Source organism: Mya arenaria, chromosome 12, assembly GCF_026914265.1.
Source record: "Mya arenaria isolate MELC-2E11 chromosome 12, ASM2691426v1".
Classification (NCBI taxonomy): domain Eukaryota; kingdom Metazoa; phylum Mollusca; class Bivalvia; order Myida; family Myidae; genus Mya; species Mya arenaria.
In genome coordinates, this window is record NC_069133.1 from 47,552,252 (window position 1) to 47,574,768 (window position 22,517).

The 22,517-nt window shown below is 34.0% G+C and overlaps 1 protein-coding gene across 6 annotated transcripts; it reads right to left on the minus strand.

Annotated features, from left to right (window-relative positions):
• Window positions 1-5,369: 5,369 nt before the first annotated feature.
• LOC128211025 (SH2B adapter protein 2-like) lies at window positions 5,370-20,836 on the minus strand. 6 transcript variants are annotated; one of them, XM_052915404.1, is made up of 5 exons: window positions 20,728-20,836; window positions 15,524-15,699; window positions 13,916-14,126; window positions 13,523-13,698; window positions 12,508-12,945 (listed from the first exon to the last, which is right to left on the minus strand). In XM_052915404.1, exons 1-5 carry the CDS (start codon window positions 20,735-20,737, stop codon window positions 12,784-12,786), a joined length of 735 nt encoding a protein of 244 aa, XP_052771364.1. In that variant the 5' UTR covers window positions 20,738-20,836; the 3' UTR covers window positions 12,508-12,783. The 6 variants fall into 6 exon arrangements, with proteins under 6 accessions (XP_052771363.1, XP_052771362.1, XP_052771364.1 ...); XM_052915408.1 differs by lacking the exon at window positions 20,728-20,836 and adding an exon at window positions 18,046-18,110; XM_052915407.1 differs by lacking the exon at window positions 20,728-20,836 and adding an exon at window positions 17,930-18,053.
• Between the last annotated feature and the right edge of the window lie 1,681 nt (window positions 20,837-22,517).

Genomic DNA, 22,517 nt, shown 5'->3' on the forward strand with positions numbered 1-22,517 from the left:
ACCATTGTTTTCAAAATTTTCATCCCCCCAGCACAATTATGAATCCATATGAATAGAGGGCTAGCTACGCCTCTGGAAACCAGTCCTGTTTACGTTCAAGAGGTCATCAAAATGTTCATTTTGTCACCAGATTGGATATAGCCAAATAACTCTTCGATTGGAGGCAGACATCTTAATCCACTAAACCACTCACCCCTTTTGACTAGTACATTGGAAAAAAAGACATCAGTAAGATGATTCTCTCCATTTGTTTATCCTATAATAGGAATATGTATTTATTTTTACTTTTTTTATTTTTTTCATTTTTTTTTTATTTTTTATTTTATTTTTTTTTTTGGGGGGGGGGGCGGTCGCCGGGTGCGTTCCCCTATAGCTGTTAGTGGTTAATCATTCAAATACCAAGAACAACAGAGTTTCTTCATTATATTTATCGATTTAACTTCATTTTGAACAGTATGAATGCAGCAGTATATAAGAATTGTTTTGTTATGTAGAGTGCAAAGTGAGCGTTGTTTTCTGTTATAAATATGCCTTAATCAGTATTACCATTGCATTTCTTAATTGCAACTTTATATTTCATGTGGACTCTCATTCATGATTTGCTTGTTAGAGGAGTAGAAGGGCCAAAATGTTAGGATTTCAATTTGTTAACGATTTGAGATTTTAAAACACCGCCAAGGAGGACTTTTCATTCGACCGTTCAGATCGCATGTTACAAACTGGACGAAAAAAAGTAATAAAACCGAAAGTCAAGGGTGGTAAAAAAACAAGGAAAACAGAAAAATGGGAACAAAGTAAAAAAATCGTATCATCGGCAAATTTCTTCGCGGGCCAAGGTGGAGTGTTTGGAAGATGGATATCATATTCTAAAATTCCGTGGCTGTTAATCTGCAAAAATTCATTTGAACTGAGTAATTAGATGATTACGTGACCCGGGTAACGAAACGTTCAATACCATGTTAGCTAGTATAATATACAGTACATTATATATTAAAGCAAAAAAAAATATTGTATATTTTTTTCAGTTTCGTTATAATAATTTTTAGTTTAGAATTATAAGATTTTTTTTTGATTTTTTTTTTAAAATGATTGAGTTTGAAAATAATAATTATGTTCCCGTAACTATCCCATTTTGGATATTAGGACGCATAGTTGTAGATTTCGGTGTCATTTTGGAATTATTAAATATCTGCAGGTAACATCTTGTGGTAACATTATTATTATTTATACAGGGAATTGACGTGGAAAAATATATGGCCTTTGTTCAATCCTTCAAATCAGCTGCAACATCTGCTGGATGGTTAATCCGTGCAAGGAGACAAACGTCATTCGACAATGCACGGCTCCGCTGCTAGAAGATGCTTTGATGTCAACTCAAAATTAGCCGCATGTAAATGGCATCACTATAACAATAGTCAACGTTGTATTTACGTATGAAGTGAATTAGTTAGCACACAAATTATAAGTACATTAACACATACACGCACTAACATGTGTACCACAATTTGATTCCATCAAAGATTCCACATTTCAAAGTGAAATGTTTGATTGTTTCTAAAATAACATTTTCAAGATTTGAAATGGACACGAGTGAAATCCAGTGAAATTTGCTTTGTATCTCTTTTAAAGAATGAGTGCATTATGGACATCGATTATTTTGTTAATATGTCATTATATTTTCAGAACACGAATCCTTTTTTTGAGTTTGATATAAAGTAAACCTGGGATAAAAAATGAGCATTGTATGGTGCTCAAACCAACGGCCGCTAGAACACTAGCGCGGTACTCAAACCAACTGAGCTAGACCTACGGAGGCGCTCCGGCCGTTTAACGCTGCCATCATTAAAGAAAACCTTGGAGGAAAAGTGCACCTTGTATGGGACTCGAACCTACGACCGCCGGCGCACTAGCACGGCGCTCAAACCAACTGGGCTAGCCTGGTGCCTAGTTCTTCGCTACATGTAAGAGAGAGAGAGAGAGAGAGAGGGGGGGACCTCCATTGGAAGTGTGACAACATGTTAGTTATTATTGCAACACGCTTTTAACTGCCTAGATGTTATTTTTAAAGCAAAGAGGTTATTTACCTGCTGATGATGATGGCGATGTTGATGATGGTGTTGGTAATGATTATGAAAATGATGATGATCATTCATTCGGCGAAAAACTTTTTGCTAGCCCGTTAACTGCATTAGATTCCAATCTGTATTTTAACATGTATTGGGAAAAACATGCAGAACATGTAATGTAGAGAGGAGGGAGAAAATAAAAACCAAACTGCATTATTGTAGAAAAAAATGGAATTCGTTTAAAGCGATGGAATCCTTTCTTACATCTATACCTGTTTACAGATAGTAAAACAAAAAGGATCTCAAATCGTCATTAACAATGGACGGGGATTCATCCATCTTTACTCGCGTCAAGCAAAAACTGCAGCGAACTGAGACTTACAGAACGTGATGCACGGGTACGTATTCTTTAAGTGTAACAAATTTACACTTAATATTTTGAACAGAGCTTATAATCAATTTCGTAAAACGTCTGTTACGTATTCAGAGTTAGAGAGTCTTGATCTTCCGTGTGTCCGATGCGGTAGCGCAGAGGAATGAAGGACGCCAATATAGTATGCATGTAAAGGATGAAATATTGAAAACGGTTATAATGACTGTATTGGTAATTCTAGCGGAAGCATTCCAGGCGCCCGCCCCCAAATACAACATGTTGTAAAGATTATACAAAAATGCTGGATTTCAATATAATTTCAGCCAAACTGCTTGGATGTTCGATGCAGTCTTTAATTCATCTTATTTTATTGCATTCTTTTATCTTAGCTTGGAAATCAGAACATTTGAAGTTGTATTCATATCAAGGGAGAGAAACAAACATTATACGCTCTACTTTCGTTTAAATCCGTTTCAATATAGGGTCTATTATGTGTGTACTCCTATAATATAATAAAACGTTGCAATCTTTATGTTTAATATATTTGTTGAATAAAATATGTGTAAACTAATACATTTGATATGCGATATGCGTTAGCAATAGGTTCAAACAGTAATAAAACAGCCAATCTCATTTCTACAAGGAAATGAATTTCAATTCAGATGCCAGACTTGTTTGGTGACGTACTGGTAAAATATTTGTCGTGAAAAAGTCTACTTACACACAACTAGTCTTTTGCTGGTTTTATTCTGCTGCCTCAAATTTAACGGTACCGTCCACATTTATATAAGCATGGAAAATGAACATTAATATGTAAAGTCTACTAAGCATTATGTTATTACTTAATATGTTGACATATTAATAAAAAATGCTCAGGCTTGTCGACAGACGAGCTAAACTCGCAGATAAACAGAAAATGGTGCCCATGAAGAAACGTCGATGCGAACATTTGCGAAATGTTATTTTTTTTCTGTTTATGAATAAATACCTGTAGTAACTAGAATAATTTTCTTGTAAATACTTGAATATCCCAAAAAAACATGAATACATGATTTTCATTTTGGTTATCACTCATAATAGTTTGTATAAGACAAAAACCTTGCTTTTTATATATTAGCATGTCCAAAAATTTCATTGATGAGGTGTATGAGGGGAAAACATACAAAGTAACGGTTGGCGTCTTTGAGCTCCAAGATGAACATATCGAGGCATTCCCATCCACCCCTCCAAAACGAAGTAAGACTTCCCTTGCATACGTCCAAGATGTTGTCATCGTCTTTGACCTTAAGACAAGCGGATTAAGAAAATAAATATTTAAAAGTATAGCCAGTTGTACAAAATACTGTATATGCGCATACAGATGTGAATATAGATGTTTGTCGTAGATACTGACCTTTAAAACATTAATACAAAATGAGTATCTAAATGTATTTCGTTTTCTGAAAGAAAAAAACAATTGTACATATTGCAGCCTTGCATATATCCACAGCAAAAAACTTAACTTTTTCTTAAACCCATGTGTGGAATTTTTTTTGCAACGGCTGCCTCCAACATAATAGGCCTCGACTTTCAGGCGGGATATTGTACCAGCACTGTAAAGAAGTGACGAGCGTGGCAGCCAGCGAAGAACCTCTTGCCTTCAAACGCTGGCTGGAGGCATTTCGTAGACATATTCTGCATGTAGCAAACAATGTCATGTTTGACCAAAGATTGTTAGTGGAGAAGTATCAAGAAGAAGGAATTTATTTTAGGCTTCGCAGACAGTCTTTGTAAAGAGTTTAATGATTTTTAAAAATAAAATGCCCGTATTTTACGGGACTCCTTTTTAATGGTCACCACATTGTTATTACCTCCCTTGTTCAAACCTGTCGTCTGTAGCATCATGGACACCTTATCTTTTGGCAATATTTAGAACGCTAATTCATTATTTCTCGCTTCAAATGTCACCATGCAAACAGTTTTCACGCACCTTTCAAGAAATAATGCTTCACTCTCCTTAGAACAATTTAAAGACCGGTTTGACTATTAACGTAATCTGAATCACTGCGCGCATATCCATGACAGCCATGGAATATCGCAAATCCATACGCAATTATTTTCACTAAGCACAAAAGAGTTCCAGCAAAAAATACATTTTACTGAGGTGTTTGACTTTTGTTTAATTGAGGTGGGAGAAAAAGTATCTACCATAGCCGCTCGTGTAAGATAGTTTCATCCCGACACCTTGCGCTCGGGTCGGAATGAACCTATCTTACAATAAGTCGAGAAAAAAATAGCTGAAATCGGCCGGGCCATATTTAACGACAATTACTGTACCATTGCTCATAATAAAGTAGAAAATATGAAAAAAGATTCTCATTCTGATCAAATAATCAAACATAAAGATCGAGTTGTTTTTTTGCACATAATCACTACGCACATACCACATGATTTACGTCGTATGTAATACAGCATGTGATGGGTGTTTCGGACATTTTTCAGCTGGTCACATTTCATACCAATTATTTATTTCTTTAATAAAAATAACAATGCTATAAATCAAAGCAGAATTTCAGCAAAAGGGTCTCAAGTTTTAATATGTAAAAGCTCATTTGGATATTTTTCATCGGTTCAAGTAATAAATAGGTACGAGTATACCATATATCATTTAAAACACATTTACCCCATTAAATATTGTACATATTTTAAGCACATACATAAACCAAATATCTATGTATTCATCTTACATTTACGCTTATCGCATTGCATACGTTCTGGGAAAATAAATTAACAAGAACGATCTTGTCCGTCTGTAAAATGTCCGAAATAGCAGCAAGTTTCTGTTTCATACATCATGGTATGTACACCATGATAAAACAAAAACATTCGCATGTTGACAACTTTCGCTGTAATGTTGCGTAGTTCAGACACCCTTCGTTTAATTAGTATTTATTGAAACAACATGTACACTTGAGAATTTACAAACGTTAAGTATGAGAAAAGGAATAAAATGAAAGAGATATATAAACATATTAAGCATACGAAACAAGAAAAACGTAGGTATTTCAGACAGAAAGCGTTATCTTTATACAGTCACAATTATAATTTAGGTTTTATATAAAACCCAAGAAAGTATATATCTAACGTTGTGTTGTCAATGCCTTTACAGAACACTTGCCGACGTATGCTGCCGACGCATTTTTTTTTTATATTATTATATCAATGAACTTAAAATCATGTTTTAACTACTGATCTCAATTTTCTTTCAAGATGTTCAGATTCTGGTATATTTGATTGCATCACAACAACAACTAAGGGGTCATCAAGGGGTTGATGTATATCAGTATATTTTGCAATATGTATGGGTAGTATTTCTTGTAAAGCAGAATTGCGTTTGTTCTTTAATCCGGCCTGGAAATTTTCGTCTAACCCACCGAGGGTCAAACAATCCACTTGCAACAATGCGCTATTTCAGAACAATATTTTAATGGATAACTATAAGAGATTAAAAGTTTGTTGTTTAAGAATTCCGAACTCAAAATGAGAATACTCTTTAACAACATGTATAACAAAACGATTATTTTGAGCCCTTAAAACGGCGACTTTCTTCGGGATCAATTTGTCGCTGACTTCAAACTAACTGTTTGTCATGACTTTGACGTCAGTTAAAAACTATGCATGCGCTTTTAGTTGAAATGTATAACAAAGCCTTTGCAACTTCCATTTGTTTCTAAAATTTAAAGATATAATATGCAAGATGAAGATCATTCACGTGTATGTTGGATGGATCAAAAATGATATTATATATTTAAGTTATTTATAGCTACAATAAGTTGCACTTTGACTTCATTCACTGAATGCTGCAAGGTCTTCTGAGATCCAAGATGTCAATATAGGACAGTTGTTGACCAGGTAAACATCGAGCGGCAAACGGTTGTTCCTTTCCCGGCAACACTTTATCACGCTTCGCACAAACACTCGACAACATTCGCGAACAACGTCTTGATCTTGTACATCAACTGTAAAATATTAAAACGTTAAATTATTTCTTTATTTTCTGTAAAGTCTCTACAATATCTCTTAAAATAACCTCTTAATTATGTGTATTTATACACGTAAGATACAACACGCAATACGTATCGCGAAATAAAGTAGTCCGTATTTTATTTCAGTGCTGATTTCACGTAAAAAGTATCATTGCGCTATGATAAAATGACGCAAATCTATTATGAAATAAGTTGTCTGTAAAGCGGTATAAACCAGTACTGTACATAATAAAAGGGTTATAAGAACTGGTTCTCGATCCCGTAAGTAGTTATCAACTATAGTTGATTTTTGCATTTTTTATTTCGATGGGAAAGCGCCGCCTGAAATCCGTTTCTAAAAAATCACCTGAGTCAAATACAACCTCCCAAAATAAAACGCATTACTTATAACACAATTATATACTATATAAATAGGTATTAGGTGATACACAGGAAACATGTAAAATAACATACCAATTCCCAAGAGCGGTATTGCAATAGACCTTTCCTTGCTTTGAAGTCGGTTCAACTTTAAGAATATGCCTTCGACGCTCTTTTGTAGGTCTGTGTTGTCTGAAATATCCCTCCAAATTGGTGTATTTACATGGTACAAGAATTTTACAGGTTGGTACTCTTTGTACTTGTGACAAATTGATCGAGCCACACGGCCTTCGGCATTGACCTTTCTTAACGATTTGATTTTGACGGCTTTCCAGTAAGTAAATTTCACTGACAGACCGAATACACCGCCATGCGGTTTGCCTTTATACTCCGGACAAACAATGATATGGGCAGCTGTTACCCGTATATCATCTGTAAGAACCTTTATCTTGGTATTTTTGGTACAATCAAATGAGAGCTTGCGTTTTATTGTCTTACTTAATTCACCACTTTCTTCAACGATGGGCATCGCTCCTTCGTCAACAATTTCATAAATGGGGGCTGAACTGTCGTTTGTCTTGTATTCCTCGTACAAGTCAGTGTCGTCTTTGTGAGACTCCTTCGAAGTGTCTACTTCTACAGTCATGTAAACGTTGGAGTCATTTACACAATAACTGACGTAGTCCTCATCACCTGTATCTCTACCACGAGCATCATCATTGTCTGTGTCTTCTTGTTTCTGGTAGCCTCCTTCAGTCACACATTCCCTAGGCGTTTTGCCAGCAACACAATCATTATCAGGTTTTGTGTCGATGATGGAGTCATAATGGTCTTCGATTTGTGACATATCGACATATTGGATTTTAGGAGATGAAAAAGAAGCCAGTGTCTGGAAAAAATCGCCAACCAGTTCTTCGCGTGTTTGAAATGTAGCCGCCCGTGAACCTGTTGCATATACAGTGGCATGGTCATAATCATCATCATCGGCTTCTTCATTACTAGCAATGTTGCTATAATTTCCTCGAGCTGGCTTTCATGCAATCTCATCATATGGTTTCGGGATGATCATCCTTTCTGTCATTCTCTGTGGGAGAAGCTCTTTAAAGAATTCTACGAGATGAGTGACTTTTTCTCTGTTATTCTCAACAAAATAGATGTCAACCAAGGCCAGGGGATTCTGTGATTTCCGGCAGAATTCAGTAACAGCCCTTGCATACTGAAATGCACAAAACTTCAGGTCGACTCCTGCTGTACCTGTAAACAGACCATAACGTCGATATCAGTTTGGGTATATCAAATCATAAAAAATGATATACTTTATGATAAGAACAATTAACAGTCTCTCGTGCAAATAATGTTAATAACAACACAAAAGGAATTCTAGTCATTACCTGAATATGCGAATGGAAAAGAAATTGCGTTCATCCTATCCTTTTCTGCAATTTGTAATGCACCTAAAATGCTCATAAAAATGTTTTCCTCTTTATCTTTGTCATTGTGAACAGGTCTTGTTGGATGTATAATCTTTGCTTTTATATCGCCGCCGTCTGTAATTGCGCATTGTGTCTCGAAATCAATTTTGGCGTCCATTAAATAATCTTCGTATTTCTGTCCGCCTTTTGATTTAAGATATTGAAACAATTCTCCTCTGCCTTCGATACTACTGGATTTTCTCTTGACACATGGATTCACAATACAATCAGAGCTAGTTTCCAGGATATCATTACAAACAACGTGTACCTCTCTGATACTTTTTGAGATCGGGAAGAAATGTTCTACTTCAGTTCGTGATTCTTTATTAATAAGTGAGTCTTGACTTTTAGCCAGAGGATTCCGAATTCTTCCTTTTGGTCGTGTACCAGTGACTTCCTTTGCCAGACGTCTTTCAACTGCTAAAATGTCCGAGTAATTTGCGCTATAGATCTTAAACTTGTCATGACTTGCGTCTATTTCATCGTTCGTTCGAAATATTTGAACGTCTTGGTACTGTTGTTTTATTTTGTTGAGAAGTGCTGAGGGAGCTTTGCATACGAGTCTCACTGATCGACAAGATCGCCTGTATTCGAACTCGCTGAACACATTTTCTGTCTCGGATACTTCGTCGCTCTTTGGATCAACGGTCAATGTTCTTGATGATTTATCATAGTTCCATTTGAATTTGCATTTGTGAGTGTTGTAAAGATGTTCGAAAAAGGTCATGTCGGTTAATGACACATCTTCCTCCCAGAATTTTCCGGTTCCACCTACAAAACAAAATATTTGTAGTAATTAACCATTAAACCCCTACAGTCAATGCAATTTGTAGGTCGAACTTTCCCCTTTCAACCAATAAAAGGGAGCTTCTTTAACATATAAATAAAGTTTAATTATTTCATTTTTTTTCATAAGGTTTAATAACGGTAATATTTGTACGCAGGAAAATATCAACGTTTTAAGTAATTAATTCGATGAGCAATATATCATAATCATATCAACATAAAATGTTGTTGTTGTTTTATTTAATATATATTAGTAGTATTACAAACAATACAGTATCTTTCTTCTCGGCGATCGATTTTTTGAATATCTTCCTATTTAAATTCCGAATGGATGTAAAGAAAGTATAAAGTCACAAATATATCTAAATGAAAGCGTTGTGGTAAAACATCTTTATTATTTTCATATTCTGAAGTAGTTTTAATTTATTACATATATATATATATATATATATATATATATATATATATATATATATATATATATATATATATATATATATATATATATATATATATATATATATATATATATATATATATATATATATATATATATATATATATATATATATATATACGTATAACACAGAGCTATTGTTAAACGTAATAGATCATTCTTGCTTAAAAGTATCTACCAACTTATTCCCATATTCACATCGCAGTACCAGTGTATATAACGTTATCGGATATATACAAGAAACCTTTTGTCATCTGAACGTTTCTTAACAGTGGATGACTATTTTTTGTAAACCATTAGTCCAATCGAAAACATTTGTTTTTAACAGTTTTTACCTTTCAAAGCTAGTACTTCATGATACTTCAGTATATATAAGAATAACGATAACCATCTGCTGATAGTTTCTTAACATTGGATATCGAATTTACAATCGTAAATTCTGTTCATAAAAAGGATTACCTATTTAAGTCAGTGCTTAACAACTCTTATGTACCTATTGAGTTTTACCTTTAACAATCTTTTGCAAAATTTCATATCGTATAATTTCGATTTCTTTATGTTTAGAATTTTACCAGATTTCACAAGCAAAATATAAAAAGTGCATCAAACAATTAACAAAACGTTATAGTTACTTAAGAATTATTTACCTTGTAGTTTGAAGTACGTCTACAGCTATGTGATACAGCTATTTCTATAGGTTTGTGGTCAAAAAAACATTTATAGGTCATCTTATTACAACATATACAGCGGTATCTGTACTTTCAAATACATCTATAACTATAAAATACAGCTGTAGCTACATATTCAAAGCTGTAGCTGTATGTTTGTCTTAATGCTGTTGACAAAATACTTCTAAGGCCCCTTTTGAGACCAGCGAAAGATCGAACAATCTATAGCCTGACGTCTTATCAATATCCTTTAATAGTGTGTGTAAAATCACTCAGCGATTAGCATTATTCTATAACATTATAAATGCTTTAATGAAGCGCTTTTGCTTCGTAAAAAGAAGTCAACACAATAAATTACATCCATTTTAACAATCTTGAAAATATGATGATTTTTGTTGAGCTATTTTCAGACAGTTCACTTTCTTTCGATTTTATTGTTTTGAGAGAAAAATGTCTTTGTTTACATTTGAATGTTTTCAGCAGACTACAGAAGTCCCTTTGTGTTGAACGTTGTGTTAAATATTGTTAGTGTACTTAATCGTCGTGCAGTCTTTATGAAAAATGTAAGTTCATGTTTATATAAAACTAACATTATACGTAAACGCTTTAGATTGTAACTATTTCAAATATTAACAAACTACTGTTTTTATCCAAATCGCTTTATACAAAAGTACAGGTCTAGTCTATTTTTTTCTAATAAAAAGTCTTTCTTAATACAAAACTTTTGCACACTCTGTACATTTGTTCCAAATACAAAAAAAAGAATCCTTCATGCATTTTACTTTGTTACAATGCCAAACCATTTGTGGCTTTTTGGTGATGGGGAACATGTCTGTCCATTCCTTTTGCCATCGACAAAACACAGCAAACGCGGATACGGCACTTGAGGATATGCACTAATTCTACAGTATGGGGGTCTTCATTTAATTGCAAGTTGTCGGTTTCTTTAAACGTTTTCTTCTCACACGGCAACGTCTGTTTCATAAACCAAGTCAAGTATATTTAGTAATAAACGTTTAGTTAGTGAGCATGATAATATAACTGCGCCGACTGGGTTGTCATCTTTGGATGCTCATGTTTATCTACAACTCATAAAAACCGTTTATCATTCCAAATATCGTTTCCTCCTAACTGTCGTGGATTCCTTATTGGATGCTACATTTGGCATCTTTGAGTGTTTTGAATGGTTTGTGACAATTTCCTCATTTTCGTCCCTTTTAATTTGAAAATTATAATTCACTTTCGAGATCATGCATTCCAAGATCTTTAGGAAAGAATTATAAAAATGTTCTTTAAACCTTTAGACCAATATAGTTCTAGATTATACTTCGTTATTTCTTCAGCTACATCTGACGCATTTACTATTTTTGCAACTATTCTTTTTCACTCGTATTCTCACAAGGAGTGGATGTTTGACTTGATATAATTATTTGAGATTTGGTATGACAAATACCATAACAGCAGTGTTAAAACTGTAATTTCTTGTTTAAGCCATCCGCAATAAATGTCGAACAAGTAGAGGTGAACTTGGTTAAAAATCAAATCTGGCGTACAAAAACCTTATTTTTTTATATTACTGGCATTTTTAGGAAACGTTTGGGAAATGACAATCTTGAGTCTACACTCAAAGGTCTCGTGTCGGTTCTAGACAACATTGAAAAATAAATCAAAAGAAACTAGAGGCAATTGAATACTGCAAGAAAAAGAGCGCACTGCATCAAAGGGTGTTTGCTTTGCCAGAGAGAAGGAACGGTATAAGGAGACTTACCCAGAACAACACAATAAATTGACTTGTTTAACAACATTTGCTTAATATGAACACGGAAGCTTTTTAAGAGATATTAACACACTTGATCTTATTTCTATCACAGTTGGCGCGCAAATAGCAATCAGCTTAAACAAAGTTTCATGACATTTGGTGACGAAATTCCGGGCTTGAAATCTAATAAACAACGACCCTCAAACGAAGCTGCCTGTTAGTAATTATTTAATGAAAATACTATAGATGGCTCATGGCAATGACATTACTCTTTGATCAGAATGTAGCAGCCAATATTCATGACAAACGACTTAGGAGGTATGGATTACTTTACCTATCCTGCTGTGTCAACTAGCTGTATGGCGTATTCCTGGCCAGCTATATTAACTGTCTTCTGAAAAAATATTCAATGGCAGTATCGTAGTAATCAACAAACAGGTTTGGAACAAACTGAATAGTCAAGCTGGACTTCACAACAGACCGAAAGCGATCAGATCGACAACCTCAAGTATCGAAATTTATTGAATAACAAGTTCAAAACATTCGTGTGTATGTTTATTCAATGTTGTCAGAAGTCAATATGTTTCACAATATTGTTATTTTAAATTTGCTCTGCCATTATCTTAAAATCATTTGTATTTCATTTCTTGTTTTTCTTCAACAATTTTTATCGTGTAGATTTTCCAAAGCTCACAGTTTCCCAATTCCTGTTTCGTGCTGTCATTCAATGTACAATCTTTTTCATCTTTGTTAAAAAAATTCTGTAAAACTGTCCGTAATTAAAACAATGATCTGGAACAGCGATGTACATCTCTCTCTATGTTCTATAATCCACATAGGTCGTGAGGGTCATGTCGAATGTGCCATGTACCATTGGTATGGGGTTATGGTAAAAATGTTGTATCATATCCAAGACACTATTGAACCACTGCAGTTCGGTTTCACACCTCCCTTCATTGTTGATAGTCACTCTCAGGTGCTGCAAAAGCAATGGACGATTGTTCATAACTTAAAGTTGTTATATTTACAATATTTAATATTTGAATTAAAAGTCGACACACTGTATTTTTACAAGGTTCGATACACCTGTCTCAAGTGTACGTGTTCTATCTAGGGAAGGTTACAACACAGGTAACAACTACGCAGTTTATTATATTGATATATTAAGTTTAGTAGTAAAACAACTGATACTTTTATAGATTAAAGACAAAAATCAATGAATACATACTAATTTGAACTAATTTCTAATAAACAGCTTATGTTTATTCTATTATTTTCTTCAAGCTTGATTGTGTCGAAAACTGCTTATAAAATCATACTCCAGTCCAATGACAGGGTAGAACTAAAACTGATGTTCATTTTAAGATAACATGAGAAAGAAACCCTTGAGGGTTGAAACAATTACCCCTTCGAAGAGGGATGGACAACTGAACAATTAGACCCTCTACTAGTATATACCAATTGTTGTCAAAAATGGACCAATACCTGTATATGAAGATACTAGTCAGCTAAAATAAATCCATTAGGTAACTTTGCTTGAAATGCTCTTAACATACCATCGCCTTATCATGGAAGTTAACCGTGAGGACGTACTCTCCCTTGCGCGTATTACTCCGGCGGATAAGAAACACCCCATGGCTTTGTGGAAGCACTAGTTGTTCAGCCTCCAGGCGACTCAATGTGGCATGGAACCATGGCTGCTCAAGCAACATCAATTCAATGGTGTTGTGATCTTCAAATAAAATAAAATAATCTTTAAATAAATGTTGGATACATACTTCGTTCTAGAGTTAAATCATGATCCGAAAATCCAATTTTTCGAAGCATAATTTGAAAACTTTAAGATGGAATCTTATAAAAATTCATAAAATGGTTAAGCACAATAAGAGATAGTGCAGTGCACAACAATCACAACTCTATTTTATCTAAGAAGAAGGTTAGAGCTTGACCTGGTTTCCAGTGATCCTCAGCTCGGGGATCCTCGAGGGAAGGGTCGCCGGTCGATCTAAATTCCACATAGGTCGTGAGGGTCATGTCGAATTTGCCATTTTTCATAGGTATCGGTGTGGTTTGATAACGTTGCAGCATATCAGAGACACTCTTGAACCTCTGCCAACCGATGTCACACCTTCCTTCATTGTTGATAGTCATTTCCAGGTGCTGCAAAAACAACGGACTGATTGTTCAGCACTTGTGCAATCAGACAACGTTGTTAACATCATCGTTGATAACTTTTCAATATTGATTTTTCTTTGGATTAAAAGTGGACACACTTGTAATTTGAAGTATTTTAACAAGGTTGGAAAAACCAGTTTTAGATATATGTGTTCTATCTAGAAAAGGTTACTAAACAGTTCACCTTTTAAAAGTAATAACAATGCTGTTTATCATTTTGATTTATTAATCAACTATTACGTATTTAACGAGATACAGAGACAATTGTTGTACCAGTACCAGACAATTGAAGACAATATATGCCAGAACTCGCTCAATATCGACCAAACTCGGCCAATATCAACAAAACTCGCCTAATATGAGTTTTCTACGTTTTGATTGGCTAAAAAACTCGCCTAATATAGAAATTGAGAAATGGGCCATTTTCATTGGCTTCCGAAACTCGCCTTATATGACAAATATGCTGGAAATTATTTTTAAGGTAGCCATTTAGTTTTCCGTTTTCCAACTGTTTTGAAAATGTTGTGCTTTGTATAAACCTATTTGGAATACTTGAACCTGAATGATTGAACCACTTTATACGGTTTGATATTACAGTTGTATTTAACCCGTTAGTGGATTTTACGTTTATTATGATATTGTACATCAACAAAATGGACGACGAATGTGAAACATTTGACGTTTTAGCAAACGATTTACGATATTAAGACGAAAAGACATGCTTTTTTACAATGTACAGTGCTTTATTCATAAGAATGTGGCATTTCACTTTAAGGATACATGTCTAAATCAGCAAAGTCAAGTCTAGAAAAGCAGACAACATGAATGAATCAGTGATAAATACGTACGGCTTCAATGTGAACTAAAGGTAAGTTATAAGAATGTTTTTAACCAAAATGGTAATAGTTAATTAATAAAATACTTATTAATTAGGTGATTTCATATTGGCCCATAACTAGGCCATTATGAAATCACCTAATTAATAACATTATAATATTTAGTCTTGTAGTGAAACGTAACCTGATATTGGTAAAGTTTATAGAAAATAATGAATACATATTTATTTGATCTAATTTCTAATAAACTGCTTATGTTTATTCTGTTCTTCTCTTGAAGCTTGATTATGTCGAAAACAAAATCATACTCCAGTCCAATGACAGGGTAGACTAAAACTGATGTTTATCTTAAGATAACATGAGAAAGAAACCTTGGATCATGTTAGGTTGAAACAGTCTTCTCTTCGAAGAGAGATGGAAACCTAAACCACTAAACCCTCTACTTGTATATACCAATTGTTGTCAAAACCAAACACTGAATATGACGATACTGGTCTGCTAAAAAAAATCCACCAAGCAACTTTGATTGATATGGTCATTACATACCCTCGCCTTTTTATGGAAGTTAACCGTGAAGACGTACTCTCCCTTGCGCGTATTACTCCGGCGGATAAGAAACACCCCATGGCTTTGTTTCAGAACTAGCTTCTCAGCCTCCCGGCGACCCAATGTGCCGTGAAACCATGGATTCCTAAGCAACATCACGTCCATGCTGTGTTCATCTACAACATTATATAAATTTCGTTTACGGAGTTAAATTATGGTTTGAACATTCAACATCAAAAATCGGGAGTTTGGGTTTGAATATTAATTTAAAAAACTACAGAAACAAGCTCAGTAGCCAAAAGTTTAAACATAAATCCACTTTAGTGGCACAGGGTAAACGCCAAAAACATAGAACACAAAATCAAAAACTCACAAACAAAACACAGAACGATAGGACAAAACTCCACAAACAGCACAGTGCATATAGTCGTATATTATATAAAACAACTAGGTGTGTTTATCAAGGATTGTTAGGTACCGCCTTTGAACGGTCAGTAAAATAAATTTACTGGTGGTTTAAACCAGTTTGTGATCACAACCTCACGCTTATCCCAACAATCCCAAATAAAATAATAACGTTAATGGTTGAACTTAAATTTCCAGGTGTTTCTTAAACATATGCCTTTTAGTTTTTACCATTTCGTTTAAATAGGATTTTTTTTAATTTTATTTTTAGATTTATTTGTTTATATATAAATTGATTTAAAATAAATGAATTACAATAAAACTTAATGCTTTCTCTTAGTACATTTAATACACCCGACAAACTAAGTTCGAAGGTGGTTTACTATTTGCGTCCCCATGTGCTCGGTTGATGCGTTTCATTTTTTCTTGTCCGGAGCATAGCTTGAAAACTATTAGATCCAATTATCTAATTAAACTTAAACAGTTACTTAAAAAAGGTAAGAGACTCATCTGGCAACACATGTACCATGTTGCAAAAATATAGAGGTGCACTACTACTCCATATTCAGTTATGGCATAACAAGAGAGCTTGAATCACTTTAAGTCATTACGAAATTGTTAGCGAACAAAAACATTACAAAAACACCTACTGGGACGTTGGCTATAACACTTAGGTAAATATATAACTCTTAGTTCATTTAAGCAATAAATAACTGGAGTGATGTCATTATCGGGGTACGAACGCAGTAAGCTGGCTAAAGTGCCTGGAGACCAGAGAATGTTAAACATGATTTTAAAGGATTGGTTTACATTTAAAAGTTAATACTTCGTTTAAGGTATCAATATTCGAATAGCTCACTTATCTTATATGGCTGCCATTGATTTTCTGAATAAATTTCACTTTTGGGCAGTTACGGGATTGCAACTCAATTTTGCTTATCACTGCCAACTGTTTTTAGGGGGCAATGGCCAAGCATTCGAGACACAAATTAATTAACTTATAGAAAAGTACAGATAATAAACTGTAGATAAAAGAGAATTTATATACTTTTACTTTTACTTTTACACAAATGTTTTAACGTGAACATACATAAACGAATATATTGCCACATTGTTAACCGATTAATTAGTATATACGGCTAGCTTCATGTACATTGTCATATATAAGGGCTATAACACACTTGTGCAAGTTGAACAATAATTTGTGTTATCTCGCTTACTAATACTATAACTGCGTATCACTAATATCTTCATTTATCGTTTTTGAAACCGCGGAATGCATAAACTATAAGAACGATTACGTGCCCACCAAATGATTTAAATTAAGATAACATTTTGATAAGTTGAATAAACAAATCATTACATAGTGTTGATTAATACAAACGTTCTGTAAAATACAACTGTGAACGTTTGCGATCTGGTCCATATTTCAGCTACATCAAGGTAGCACAAAGGTCAACAATGGTTAAAAGGTATATTCATCGTCCACGCTTGGAAACTAGTGGGGGGGGGTCATTACATCTTTGACAGCATATCTTGTGTCATTCAATCAAACATCATTTCAATAGTGTTATTGCCCAGAAGATTCTTTTTTAGAAAATACTTTTGACCAAGTGAAATTTGACACTATAAACATTGTATTTTCTAAAGTTTCACAGTCATATTTGATATCAACCTAACAAAATTTTACTTAAACCCTCGAAGACTCAATCTATTAACTTCATTTTCAAATAATTGATCGGCTGCTTGAAAAAGATAAACCTGAAAAGTAGGTTTATGTTTTCTTGTGGTACGTTTACATGAATTGTTCCGATTTGCTTTTCGACGACAGCACTATTTTCAAACGTATCACACATTTCTCCCATGAGCTTAAGTTTTCTAATTTGAAATGTCTTTTCCCCAGAGGCTGTGTTCATCCATAATTTGTATCTTGTTTCGATTTCAATGTGGTCGGCCATTTTAAAACAATCAAAGGTGTTACCTGACTTTCGAAATTCGTACATTTAATAGTCTTGCGTTATAAATCCGTAATACCGTCAAAATCCGTCAATTTAGGATGGAAATGGTTGTCAAATTTATAAACTAATAACACGTTTGTTCTTTCAGAATAAAACTACCTGTTATTGAAAGCTATGGTGAGATTTAATCAATTTTGTACCTCTTTCATCCAATTGTAACAAAGGTTTACATCGTTCATATAACAGCACATCTATAAATGGAAGCGCGTTTAACGTGCAATTTGTTTATAAGATAAAGCCAATGGCGTAATGAATACTTTCGGTTATAACTTTCGGTGCCGTCTTTACTAAAGCTGTTGTTCAAGGCTGACGTCGATATCCGCCTACTTCCATGCCACAGCAGACATAAATGTAAACATGACTTTAAAATATACAACTTCTGTACTCAGAGAGCGACTTTTGACTTTTTTTGCTGATTGTTTAAAAAGAATCAGATTTAAGGCTAAATTGAAAGTATTCCCACGACCAATGGGACATTCTTAATAAAGATCTTTGTCGTAAACTGAATTTATTTGAAGTAAATGAATTTATATTGGTATATTTACAACTCAGCTTCCATTCCATAAATGAACTGCCTTTCTGCAATTGCGTTTATCAATCGATGAACGCAACATCTTTGGATATGTTCGGATCGCAATTTATTGAATAACAATATATATATACATGAAAAATATTGATATTGTGATTGATTGTTGTTAGTGTTTGTATTTTGTCAGCAGGACCCGTATAATACAAATCAACATTTTAGAAAGTATTATTTTTTGAGTTTTAAATGAATATTTGCCATAAGTGTTTGAATTTCATGTTTTAAAGTGATTTCAAGTGGCTGATCTTTTCCCGCGTTATTGGGACTTCATTTGAAAAAAAATGCTTCCGGTTACAGTCGGGTCGTTCTATTTACAGGATGGGAAGGATAGAGTTACGGAAAGGTTTTCTTAAATGAAATGAAGTATTTTTTTAACAATTATTGAATGAAATAATGAACTATTGGTGTAAATATAAGTAATGAATTGCGGGGTTGATGTCATTTACGGGGATATGAACGCAATTGGGCTGGTCAAAGTACGCGTGGAGTCCTTCGGACTCCACACACTTAGACCAGCCCAATTGCGTTCATACCCCGATAATGACATCAAGCCCACAATGTATTCTTTAAATTATATATGTGCTATGTGTGTGAATGGAAGTTTAACATTATCTTGTTTATTTCCGGGCCGGTCTCAATTCACGATCTGCAGGGCGAATCACAATATAATTTTAGTTTTACCTTTGGAAATATGTATAAGATTAATGATGTTACGACTACGATCGTTTAATGGAACGGCACAAGGAAAATTAATTTTGGAGTCGGTCGATCGATAAATAGTTTAGTTCATATTTCATTATTATAAGGGGGGTACATAATTTCGTTTCATGCAAGCACAGTTTCAACATGCACAGATATGCCATATTTGCCGAGAAAATACGAAATATTGTGGATAAAATTTGACAGATTAAATATTGTATTTCTTTCAGATTTGAACAATTCTATAAACTTATACAAACTTGGTCTAATGTAAAATTAACCTTAATAAACCTTTTTCTATCAATATAACAAGGACAAATTAATACTAATAATATTTGTCATGTGTTCCCGTTCCGGATAGAAAAATCCGACCCGAGGGCACCTGCGTTGCCTGGTAACGGGGCTTTTTCTAGCTAACTTAATTATTTTTTTTGTGAAGAAACTGCATAGAAAAGCTCATTTTTGTACATTTCACCAAAAAGCGCGTGCGATAATGTTTACTGACGTCATGACGCGCAGTAATTTTTATTCACTGTCAACGTCAATAAGTTCCTTCGATATCAAGTCTTTGAAGGGTTATTTCGTTTTGTTGTGAAGGTATATTTTTGCAAAGTTAATGTTTATGAAACTCATCTATTGAAATCTCATTATTATGGTTACTTAAAGTATATAATAAAAGAAATAAAAAGTGTTACGTCACAGCGCGTGACTCATCTGGCATGGGGGGATGCCAGATGGGATTTTCCAGCACGGCTGACGTCACCGGAAATGCCTATCCGGTGTGCTAGAAAAAGTGATATTCATCTTCAATGTCACGAGTGTTGTATTGATTCTTAAAGACTGCACCGAAATTCTTAGTCTACTCACTTAGAATCGTAAAACAATGTATATTTAATACTAATTTCAAATTATATATATATGAATATAAATAGGTCATTATATATATGTATATATATAACACAGAGCTATTGTTAAACGTAATAGACCATTCTTGCTTAAAAGTATCTACCAACCTATTCCTATATTCACATCGCAGTACCAGTGTATATAACGTTATCGGATATATACAAGAAACCTATTGTCATCTGAACGTTTCTTAACAGTGGATTACTAATTTTTGTAAACCATTAGTCCAATCGAAAACATTTGTTTTTAACAGTTTTTACCATTCAAAGCTAGTACTTCATGATACTTCATAATATATAAGAAAAAAGATAATCATCTGCTGATAGTTTCTTAACATTGGAAATCGAATTTACCATCGTAAATTCTGTTCATAAAAGTATTTACTAATTAAGCCAGTGCTTAACAATTCTTATGTTGTATCTATTCAGTTTTACCTTTAACAATATTTTGCTAAATTTCATATTGTATTATTTCAATTTCTTTATGTTTAGAATTTTACCAGATTTCACAAGCAAAATATAAAAAATGCATCAATTAACAAAACGTTATAGTTACTTAAGAATTATTGAATTATTTATCTTGTGCATTACCTTCAGCCATTCTCTTTGAAATCCGAAAGAAAAATGAAACATAATACTGTTTTAAACTTCCTTTTTTCACTGAAAGGCGCACACTATAGAGTATGGATGATGCAAAGATATTTTTAATTATTTTATGCATTATCATGTTCAACTCATTTGACTTCAGTGTCAAAAATCAACAAACATGATTTAGGTACAGATATAACATATTAGCATTAATAAATGATTTATTTTCATAAATAGATACGTGGCCACAAATTCCTAAGTGTAAACCCACGGCTAATATCTTTTTATGTGTACCTTAATTATGGGCATTTTTTGTCTTGACCAATAAAGTCAAATGCGTTAAAACGATAATGCATTAAAACAAAAAACATATTCTTGCATCAACCTATGTGTTCGCCTTTAAGTAGGTAACGTCTAGTATATAAGGTTTTTTGCGATGTAATAAGTGTTAGAACTTGATATAAACAATCCTAGTTGTAACACGTATTACCTCGCACAAATGTTTATATTAATAATTCTATATCAGGACAAGTTCTTTATTGGAATATTTTGCTAGCTTATTTTTACGATTGTTCTCACCATGACATCAGGGCATTGTGTATTGCGCGAGCTAGATCTTTAAGATACCTTTAAGATATCAAATATCAGAGATGTAGCACTTGATAACTCATAGTGATATGTTCACTAAAATGCTTTACCAAAACATTTCTCATTCAATAAAATATATGCTAATCATTTAAAACAAACATCCAACAATGTTGTCTACAAATCCTGTTAACCTTACTATTGAAAGGAAAACATGTGTACAATCGATCCCCGTTGGCTCGAACTCGCTTGGCTCGAATTCCTCGTTGACTCGAACTCAATGTTAAGGACCGATTTCTTTATACAGAACGTAAGCATTCCCGCTTGGCTCGAATTTTCCATGGCTCGAGTTATTTTCGCCGGTCCCTCGAGTTCGAGCCAACGGGGTTTGACTGTACAACAAATATCTAATTGAAAACTCTTTAAGATAGATTTTAGTTAGATTTGAAATCCGTGTTTACACTGTTGATGAAAAGTCGAACCGTTCAAAATAAATTCGAAGGTGATCCGGCAGTACCTGACTCTAATTGCCTCAAATTGGATTTGAACCGATGGCTTGGAATACAAGCTCAACATATCCCATATAACTACATATTCTCGTCGAATGGGTCTGAACTGATGGCGATGTTAAACAAGCTCAACTCACACTAGCTAACTCCATATTCTCGTCGAATTGGTCTGAACTGATGGCGATGGTAAACATGCTAAACATATCCCAACTAACTCCATACTATCGTCGAATGGATCGGAACTGATGGCGGTGGTAAACATGCTCCACATATCTCATATACCTGCATATTCTCGTCGAATGGGGTTGAACTGATGACGGTGGTAAACATGCTCAACATATCCCTTACACCTCCATATTCTCGTCGAATGGGTCTGAACTGATTGCGATGTTAAACAAGCCCAACATATCCAATCTAACTCCATTTTCGTCGAATGGATCTGAAATGATGGCTGTGCTTAACATGCTCAACATATCCAATCTAATTCCATATTTTTGTCGAATGGATCTGAAATGATTGCTGTGCTAAACAACACTGTTGGTGAAGGTAAACTAACTCAACAAACCTCATTGTTAAACAATGTGTTCGCCGAATTGGTCCGACCATTTGATCACGAAAGACTAGTGTGGCGTACCAAGTGCCTAAAACTTTACAACATAACAGTTACGTATTAGATAAAGCTTCATCTATGTAATTTAT